The sequence below is a fragment of the Oncorhynchus clarkii genome, chromosome 6 (assembly GCF_045791955.1).
Source record: "Oncorhynchus clarkii lewisi isolate Uvic-CL-2024 chromosome 6, UVic_Ocla_1.0, whole genome shotgun sequence".
Lineage (NCBI taxonomy): Eukaryota > Metazoa > Chordata > Actinopteri > Salmoniformes > Salmonidae > Oncorhynchus > Oncorhynchus clarkii.
Window position 1 is genome coordinate 28,706,629 of NC_092152.1, and position 10,047 is coordinate 28,716,675.

Sequence of the window (10,047 nt, forward strand, 5' to 3'; positions counted from 1 at the left end):
GCTAACTAGCATTATCGCAATGACTGGAAGTCTATGGGAACCGCTCGGAAAACTACCTCGAACGTCCTTCATACTGGACTCAGAGACATAAAAATTGTATCCACAAGTTCACCTGACTCTGGGGAAGTAAAGCAAGGAAAGCGTCTGTGCACACTCACAAACTTACGGTACAAGGCTATAGTAAATCATGGACCATATCTGTCTTAAATGTTATGAGATTTTTATGAAGCATTAAAGGATTTTCCATTCAATCATGTATTTAACAGGAATGCGTGGCAGAGGAGCACGGACCTTAATTTCCCCCTTTGTCCATGTACAATGTACCATTGTGTTGTGTTAGCACCACTCTCATTTTCCGACAGTTATCTGAATGTTCTGTTCTGGTAGCTGTGGAAGTCCCTCCATGGTTTGGAACACAGGGAGGAAAGTGGTTTCAGGTGTCAGGGCCCCTTGGTCACCATGGTTACCACACACTCCACTTTTCTCCAGGCATGGTCGGATAAAGGGGTTTTTGAGCCTTTATTTGAAGAAGAAAAAAAATATGTAGCTAACTTTGGACATTACTTTAGTCTAGACTCCAGATAGACAGTCAAAGCAGTCGAAGTTGACTTGACAGGGCAGACAAAAAGTGCCTGTGAAAAGTTTAACAGGTGTTTGTCTTTGTTGTTTTCCAGCTTGGTGTCTAGCCGTTTCTCCCCCCACATGATGCCCCACCACCCTCACGGCATGCACCAGACTGGCATCCCTCATCCTGCTATCGTATCACCAGCCATCAAGCAGGAGCCCAACAGTCATGACCACATGAGCCCCTCTATGCATTCGTAAGGACCATTAACTAACAGATTCTTCACATTTACTTATTGCCAAACATATATAAACTCTTTATACTCCGATCTTATTCAAATGGATGATTGACTGAGTATCCAGTCTCTATTCATAGTTCCATTTAAAGGGCCAGGATTCAAGAATATCCTGACCTTTTATAATGGGTCAGCCAGGTCTTCTGGAAGGGAATCAGACCTCACACAAAAGGACTATTTTAAGTGACATTTGAATGTGTGTTTTGTTGTCTCAGCAGGAAGTCTCCTGGCCCAGCGAAGAAGGAGGAGGACAAGAAGCCCCACATCAAGAAGCCTCTGAATGCCTTCATGCTGTACATGAAGGAGATGAGGGCCAAGGTGGTGGCTGAGTGCACTCTGAAGGAGAGCGCTGCCATCAACCAGATACTGGGTCGAAGGGTGAGCATAGACCACTGCCTGACCACACAAAACACACACACAACAGTTTGGGAATGTGTTTGTGGATGTAAATTCTGTACATGCTTCGACTAGTTCTCTGACTTTTGTCATGTTTGTGTTCAGTGGCACTCACTTTCGAGAGAAGAGCAAGCGAAATACTATGAGCTGGCAAGGAAAGAGAGGCAACTCCACTCCCAACTCTACCCAGGCTGGTCAGCACGAGATAACTATGTGAGTAGGACATCTTTCCATGGATCTTTTAACAATGAGGGAAATGTGGGTTGCTTAAGTGCCCCCTCATTTCCACTTGGTTTAAAAATTATTCAATACTGTATCTGTAATAATAGCTGTACTGTTGTTCTCATACACTGAAGTTGTATGAGGTAGTGCTGAAGCATGTTGCTGTCACTTGGATAGAGACCAGTTTTTTTCTAAACACATTGTTTTGTTTATCTGCTCAGGGAAAGCGGAAAAAGAGGAAGAGAGATAATAAGCCAGACTCAACACCAGAGGGTAAGGGGCCCTTTTCTCTCTGTCCTTCTCTTGGACCGTACTTCTCGATTTAGGGCAGAAAGAACTCCATCTATAGGCCTGTGTGAAATAGTACCTCAAGCTTCACTTTGCTGGTCATGTGACTTGGCAGTGGTCCAATACAACATGCAATATGCAAAATAACACCTTTTTATGTTTTTGACTTCAGTTTTTTCCTTCTTTACTAACTCCTCTATTCCCTCTATACTTTGACAAGCAGCATATGAGGTTCAGTGCTAATAGTGACGTTGTGGCAGGTATGTCTGCTGTTATGAACCAGTGTGGCTGAACTGCAGGCCACTGCTCTCCACTCCACCCGCAGTGGTTTGGTCTGTTGCAGCACAACACTCAAACCTCATTTACATGCAGGCATTTAACGTGTCATCGACTTTGTTTATATGATCACAGACGTTTTTCCGCCCGATTTGCATATGCCATTTTTATGTTAATTTCACTTCTGCAACTTCACCTTTTTTTAAATAAATTAATTCAAAGTTGATCTGTTTGTCCCAGACCTTTTGGTTTTCCATGTTCTGTACATTGTCTGTGAATGTTTTGTATTTTTTGGCCGGCTATCATGTGTACAAAAAAATGGGCACTGTTGAAGGACACGATTGTCGGCTTTTTTAACAGCAATATTGACGAAGCCCCTTCCTTTTGTTTACCCAGACTTCTCAATCAGGAACAAGAATCAGTGTGTGCAGTACCTACCCTCAGAGAAGATGTGTGACAGCCCTGCATCGTCTCACGGCAGCATGCTGGATTCTCCAGCCACACCCTCTGCAGCTCTGGCCTCCCCGGCTGCGCCCGCCGCCACCCACTCAGAGCAGGCCCAGCCACTGTCCCTTACCACCAAACCAGAGGGACGCCTGCACCATCATTTCCTAACTGGCAAGCCCTCTGGATCTGCTTCTTCTTCATCATCTTCATCCTCCTCCTCTTCCTCCTCGTCCCACCCAAGCATCTCTATCCCTATTGGTACTTCAGGCAGCCACTCCAGCCACTCCGCACCAATTTTCTCTCGGCCAATCCCATTCAGCTCCCTACACCACTCAATGCTCTCCCCGCCCTCTCCTTTCCATCAAGCAGCCCTGCATTCCCATCATGCCCTGTTCCAGTCACAGCCCCTCTCCTTGGTAACCAAATCGTCTGACTAAATCTACAAAAGCAATTCCTTTCTCTTTTATTGTGCTGTATATTGCTTTTACTTTTCAAAAAATAGATATTAGAACAACTTTTTTTAAATGATGAAAAGGAAGAAATATTATTGGTCAATATTTGATCCCGTCCTTTTCTACTCTCAATGAAACAAAGTGTATTTTTTTGTAAAGTTTACTACAGAACTGGTTTCTCTTTTTGGTGCATTTATCCAATGAACCAGTTGTATAAAATAACCCATGTATAAAATGTTTCTTTAAGAAAAAACACCCTCTTCTTTTAACCAAAACCTGATTTAATGTTAGTATTGAGTTTAATTCATAGTTTTTGCCAATTATTTCAGTAATTTCAACGATCCCTTTTAAATTCCCAAGTGTGTGACCTTCCTTTTGACATGTTAAATAAACCTTTGAGATTGTTTCTTAGAAATGCCTGCTTCTCTTTTCTTCCATGCACTCTGCAAGATGAGTGTTATTTTCATCACTCTCTGATCATGCACATTCCTTTGAATATGAATCAATAACATAATTGTTACATTTATATGAATTTTGAAACAATACACATTTTCTACAGATTCAAACCGGTAGATGTAAATACAGGTGCAGATGCTAAGTTGGAAGGAGCCTATTTGCTGGGAGTTTTAAAACTTATCAACAGCTGATGGAGGCACTATGAAGTTCTTCAAGATAAATATTGGAAGTGGTCATTCATCGGTTAGTAACAGATATGTTGTATTTTGGGCACTTTAGTTGTGGATAATAAATATATCATGACGATAGTGGGGGAAGAATCACTAGTTCATCTTTAATAAGGTGAATTTAGGCTAACCATGCTGGAAAATGAGAACCTGTGCCAAGGTAACAACATTTTAAGCCAAATATAAATACAAATAAAAAATAAAAGACATCCTGGAATGTAGAGTTCCATAACAACGACAAACAAGCAGGTCAGCCTCCTCCCCAGCACACCAAAGCCCTTTCCCTCGCACAGTTTTACTGCATCTTTATTCACCGTTTGGCACAGTGCTGAGGCTTAATTAACTCCGAGGTAATGGGATGTAGCTCCTGGGACCTAATTAGGATATTCAGTTAGTCAAAAATACACAAGGTAGGTTACAGTTTTTGGTGGCTTTGGAGATGAGGACCAGTGCCAGGGATGGTCCAATTAGCCTCTAGCTGTGGTACTAGCCTGGAAGAGCACATTGAAGTTCCTTCGCCCTGTGACTCTGTTTTAGACCTTACCTTGTCCTTAACCACCCTTCCCACAAAGAAGAGAGAGAGGAGAGCTACAGTTAGATTGCCATTGAGATAATTGGTAGTTTGGGTATTCTAAAAATCAAATGGAAGAAGTAAGCAATTAGTCATTGTATTCCTGCAACATCCAGATGGTAGGAGACTGACCAGCCTTCCTGTCCCAAATCCACTCCTCTTTGGTTTCCCAAGGGTATCCCCTCCTGTGTCACACTAACGATGGTTGACAACATGCACACTCATTTGCTTACCATGCTCAGCATCCTTATCAGCTCTGATTGAGGCTATGAACATACAGATTAGCCTAGTTCTGATGGAGCAGAGTAAAATAATATGGCTCTGTATACAATGAGTTTTATTCTAATTTTATATGTATGCAACCAATACCAATAGCTGTCATTCATTAGTGTTATCCATAATCGATAACTTGTACCCTTTCCTAAACACAGCTGTAGGACAATGCCCTCAGACAAGGGTGTCTCGCTCTCTCTTAGACTGGGTTCTTTATGGTCTGAACTGCGAACGACAGACTGACGGACATGTGCACACAGAGGATTTGTTTCAATTTTTGCCCTGCGGTGAGATACTGAGATGTCAGTCTCACAGCAATGTTTTAACTAATTATTAGTCTCTGCTTGTTTATGTCACCACAGGCAGAGGCTGTGGTCTCTGGTGCCATGCCTGCCTACCCTCAGCTACTTCTCCAATCCATCACTGAAATGACAGGTAATGAGTTGTCAAAAACAGCCGATGAAACGGTCTCCTCAAGGCTATACATCTATTGTAATGTTGCATTCTCTATAGTCAGTAACACAAACTGAGAGACTCCAGGTGAATGACTTAAAATATTCTGGCTATTCCAGGCTGGCTTCAAGCCATGTAATACTGCTTCAAAACATGGCTGCATCAAAACATGGCTGCATCAAGCAATGTCAAAGAATTTCAGTCAATATCCATCACTGCATCATTGTTAAAAAATTATCATAGGAATACAGGTGCAGAATTTGTGATGAGGCAATAGTATTAGATGTACCTTGTTTCATACACTATATATACAAAGGTATGTGGACACCCCTTTAAATTTGTGGATTCGGCTATTTTAGCCACACCCATTGCTGACAGGTGTATAAAATCGAGCACACAGACATGCAATCTCCATGGACAAACATTGACAGTAGAATGGCCTTACTGATGAAGAGCTCAGTGACTTTCAACGTGGAACCGTCATAGGATGCCACCTTTCCAACAAGTCAGTTCGTCATATTTCTGCCCTGCTAAAACTGCGCAGGTCAACTGAAAGTGCTGTTATTGTGAAGTGGAAACGTCAAGGTGCAACAACGGCTCAGCCGCGAAGTGGTAGGCCACACAAGCTCACAGAAAGGGACCAGTGAGTAGCGCGTAAAAATCGTGTGTTCCGGTTGCAGCACTCACTACTGAGTTCCATACTGCCTCTGGAAGCAACATCAACACAACAGTTCGTCTGGAGCTTCATGAAATGGGTTCCTTGACCGAGCAGCCACACATTAGCCTAAGATCACCATGAGCAATGCCCAGCGTCTGCTAGAGTGGTGTAAAGCTCACCGCCTTTGGACTCTGGAGTGATGAATCACGCTTCACTATTTGGCATTCCAACAGGCAAATCTGCTACCTGCCCAAATGCCTAGTGCCAACTGTAAAGTTTGGTGGATGAGGAATAATGGTCTGTGGCTGTTTTCCATGGTTCGGGCTAGGCCCCTTAGTTTCAGTGAAGAGAAATCTTAATGCTACAGCCTACAATGACATTCTAGAGGATTCTGTGCTTCCATTTTTGTGGGAACAGTTTGGGGAAGGCCTTTTTCTGTTTCGGTATGACATTGCCCCCATGCACAAAGCAAGGTCCATACAGAAATGGTTTGTTGAGATTGGTGTGGAAGAACTTGACTGGCCTGCACAGAGCCCTGACCTCAACCCCATCCAACACCTTTGGGATGAATTGGAACACTGACTGTGAGCCAGGCCTAATTGCCCAACATCAGTGCCCAACCTCACTAATGCTCTTGTGACTGAATCCCCGCAGCAATATTCAAACATTTAGCGGAAAGCCTTCCCAGAAGAGTGGAGGCTGTTATAGCAGCAATCCATATTAATGCCCATGATTTTGGAATGAGATGTTCGACGAGCAGCTGTCCACATACTTTTGGTCATGTAGTGCATGTAGCTGCAATGTATAAAATTCATATATGAACAAATGCTATCCTATTTGTTGCTTCATACATACAGGCCAGAAACTGAATTTATTTTTCTTGATATTAGTATTTTAGGTTTTTATTTGCACAACATTGTAGAGTCTGAATCCTTAGTTGATTAACTATAATAGAGTGACAATTAAATCTTATGATGGAACTAAAAATGTAGTAATAGCGTTCTACCTATAAACATTTTCCTGATCCCATTTGAAAATAACAGATATTAGTACTGTATATTTATTGAAAGAGGGGGGGGGTTATTGTCACCCCTTGTAAGTGTGCATCCCTAGCCCTTACTCGTCACTGTTTATCGAATAATAAGTATTGTATTTGGTTGCCTCTACTAGATATCTGCCATGTGCACAAGGTCAGATTTAATACATGTTAATTTTGCTCATTAAATTATTGCAGTCTCTTGTCAAGGTTCTTTTTTGGGCCCTCCTTTGATCTCAAATTCATTCCAGGTTAACCCTTTGATATTTCAAATGCATGACATGGAGACATTGCATAGACAAGTCTCCACTGTAGAGACCGAAATAAGTACCCCATTAGACAGAGGAGTTAATATGACTCCTCTCAGGTTAGAATATCAGTGGTTAATTCTTGAATTCAATAAATAATACTATTGGATTATAGAGAAGGATCCATTCAGATTGGCATTCAGGAGACACTCTAACATCCTGTTATTATATGCAGGTAGCATGGACATAAAATCCTAGTAGTGGCTTATAGGCTACAATATTCAGGTTTGGCTAGCACATTGAACCTTTATTTAACTAGGCAAGTCCGTTAAGAATAAATTATTATTTACAATGACGGCCTACCCCGGCCAAACCTGAACGACGCTGGACCAATTGTGCGTTCTATAGTACTCCCAATCACGGACGGATGTGATACAGCCTGGATTCAAACCAGGGACTGTAGTGACACCTCTTGCACTGAGATGCAGTGCCTTAGACTGCTGCGCCACTCGGGAGCCCAAAACCTAAACCTAGCCCTAACCCTTTAACCTAACTCCTAAACTTAACCCTAACCACTAACCCTAAACCCTAGCTAACGTTAACAAGCAAGCTAACATTAGCCACCTAGCTAGAATTCGTAACATACCATACATTTAACAAATTCGTAACATATTGTACAAATCTATACTGATCAAAAATATAAACGCAACATGCGTATAAGGAAATCAATCAATTGAAATAAATTAATTAGGCCCTATATCTATAGATTTCACATGACTGGGAATAAGGATATGCATCGGTTAGCCACAGATACCTTAAAAAAATGTAGTGGTGTGGATCAGAAAAACAGTAAGTATCTGGTGTGACCACCATTTGCCTCATGTAGCGCGACATCTCCTTCTCTTAGAGTTGATCAGGCTGTTGATTTTGGCCTGTGGAATGTTGTCCCACTCCTCTCCAATGGCTGTGCATTAGTTGCTGGATTTTGGTGGGAACTGGAACACGTTGTTGTACACGTTTATCCTGAACATCCCAAACGTGCGTAATGGTTGACATATTTGGTGAATATGCAGGCCGTGGAAGAACTGGTACATTTTCATCTTAGAGGAATTGTGTACAGATCCTTGTGACATGGGGCCTTGGATTATCATGCTGAAACATGAGGTGATGGCAGCGGATGAATGGCACAACAATGGGCCTTGGGATCTCATCACGGTATCTCTGTGCATTCAAATTGCCATTGATAAAATGCAATTGGGTTCGATGTCCGTTGCTTATGCCTGCCTGCCCATACCATAACCCCACCACCACAGGGCACCCTGTTCACAACATTGACATCAGCAAACCGTTTGCCCACACAATGCCATACACGTGGTCTGCAGTTGTGAGGCCGATTGGACGTACTGCCAAAATCCATAAAATTATGTTGGAGGCGGCTTATGGTAGAAAAATGAATATTCAATCATCTGACAACAGCTCTGATGGACATTTCTTAAGTCAGCATGCCAATTGCACGTTTCCTGAAAACTTGAGACATCTGTGGCATTGTATTGTATGACAAAACTGCACATTTTAGAGTAGCCTTTTATTGTCCCCAGCACAAGGTGCACCTGTGTAATTATCACGCTGTTTAATCAGCTTCTTGATATGCCACACCTGTCAAGTGGATGGATTATCTTGGCAAAGGAGAAATGCTCACTAACAGGGATGTAAACAAATGTGTGCACACAATTTGAGAGAAGCTTTTTGTGTGTATTAAACATTTCTGGGATCTTTTATTTCAGCTCATGAAACATGGGACCAACATTTCACATGTTCCGTTTTATATTTTTGTTCAGTGTATATCAAGTGTTGCAAATTCATAATATATAACACAAATTGTAGTTCGTAACATATCATACAATTTAATACATACCATACGAAATGTAAATATCATTCTAAATGGAGTGTCCCGGATTTACGTACAGAATAATACGAAATGTGCTGAGACCAGGTTTCACAATGTTGTTGGTTCAAATCCCATAAGGAGCATTTTTTGATCCTTCAAGGTGGATTGGTTTAAGAAATCCATTGTTTTTATTAAGTAAAGGTTCTTATGTATTTTGTCAGCAGAGCCTAGCGGTTGGAGTGTTGGGCCAGTGAACTAAATGTTGCTAGTTGCGTGAAATAGGACAAATATAATTATTATTTTATGGTGTCATATTAAATTACATTGGGATCCATGCCGATCTTACTGTGAACACATTCATATGCAAATGCAGAGAGATTCAGTGGGGTCTGACTACTACCATGGAGCTGTTTGTCAATTTGTGCGATAAAAAGCTCTAGATCCTCCTAGGCGCAGCAAAGTAAACATTAAAAGTAAACATTCAATATGTGCAAAAGCCTTGAGATAATCTTCCTTACGGAATCATCAATAAAAGGCAACTTGTTTGAGCACACAACCTGAGATTGTGGGAGTGATAATCATCCAAATGTTAATGAGAGGTATTTTACATCTCAGCTGGAAACGAGAGACCTGTGGATTCTTGTCATGAATGTGTCTTCATTATGGTGTTTGACATTTAGAAAGTTGGATCATCTATCTCATTCTTGAGTTACATTTGCATTCCCTTCTTTAAGGTCAAATGGGTATGAATAATACATTAAGAATGGGGTTCTTAAGCTCACAGCAAGTGATACCTGTCTTCATAGAGGTGCCAGCTGAGTCTTGTCAAACTGGGGGGGAAACAATCAATTAATATCACGTTGAGAAAGACACTTCCAACATCCTGATATCTATCGATATGGGCACCAAGATAAGGATAGCAAAGGAAAAAGCAGGCGTGATTGTATAAGTACAGAAATAATGACATATTTGACCCTATATTTGAACCCTGTATGCATGTATTACTTTAGTTGATAATCTGGTAGACTCTTTCCGTTCTGTCTGTAGACAATAACATAATTGAAATTTGAGATAAGCAGCACTACATTTATTTTTTGCAGCCCTACCCCTCCTAGACAGCCCATGTAGAATGTGGATTACTTACTCATTCTGACTGCTATTATGGCTCATATATAACATTTTATTTGTCACATGCGCCGAATACAACAGGTGAAATTACAGTGAAATGCTTACTTACAAGCCCTTAAACCAACAATGCAGTTTAAAAAAAATACAACAACAAAAAAAGTAAGAGAT

The 10,047-nt window shown here is 41.3% G+C and overlaps 1 protein-coding gene across 2 annotated transcripts in view; it reads left to right on the top strand.

Moving 5' to 3' along the window:
- The window catches only part of LOC139410921 (transcription factor 7-like 1-B), a 49,685-nt gene extending 46,329 nt beyond the window's left edge, over positions 1-3,356 (top strand). The window contains exons 8-12 of one of the 2 annotated variants that reach the window (XM_071156588.1): positions 675-821; positions 1,079-1,238; positions 1,362-1,469; positions 1,700-1,751; positions 2,439-3,356. In XM_071156588.1, coding sequence (XP_071012689.1) covers positions 675-821; positions 1,079-1,238; positions 1,362-1,469; positions 1,700-1,751; positions 2,439-2,926 — 955 coding nt within the window. In that variant the 3' untranslated portion in view covers positions 2,927-3,356. Of the gene's footprint in view, positions 1-674; positions 822-1,075; positions 1,239-1,361; positions 1,470-1,699; positions 1,752-2,438 lie in introns of both variants that reach the window. The other variant, XM_071156587.1, reaches the window with a different exon arrangement.
- The last annotated feature ends 6,691 nt before the right edge of the window (positions 3,357-10,047 follow it).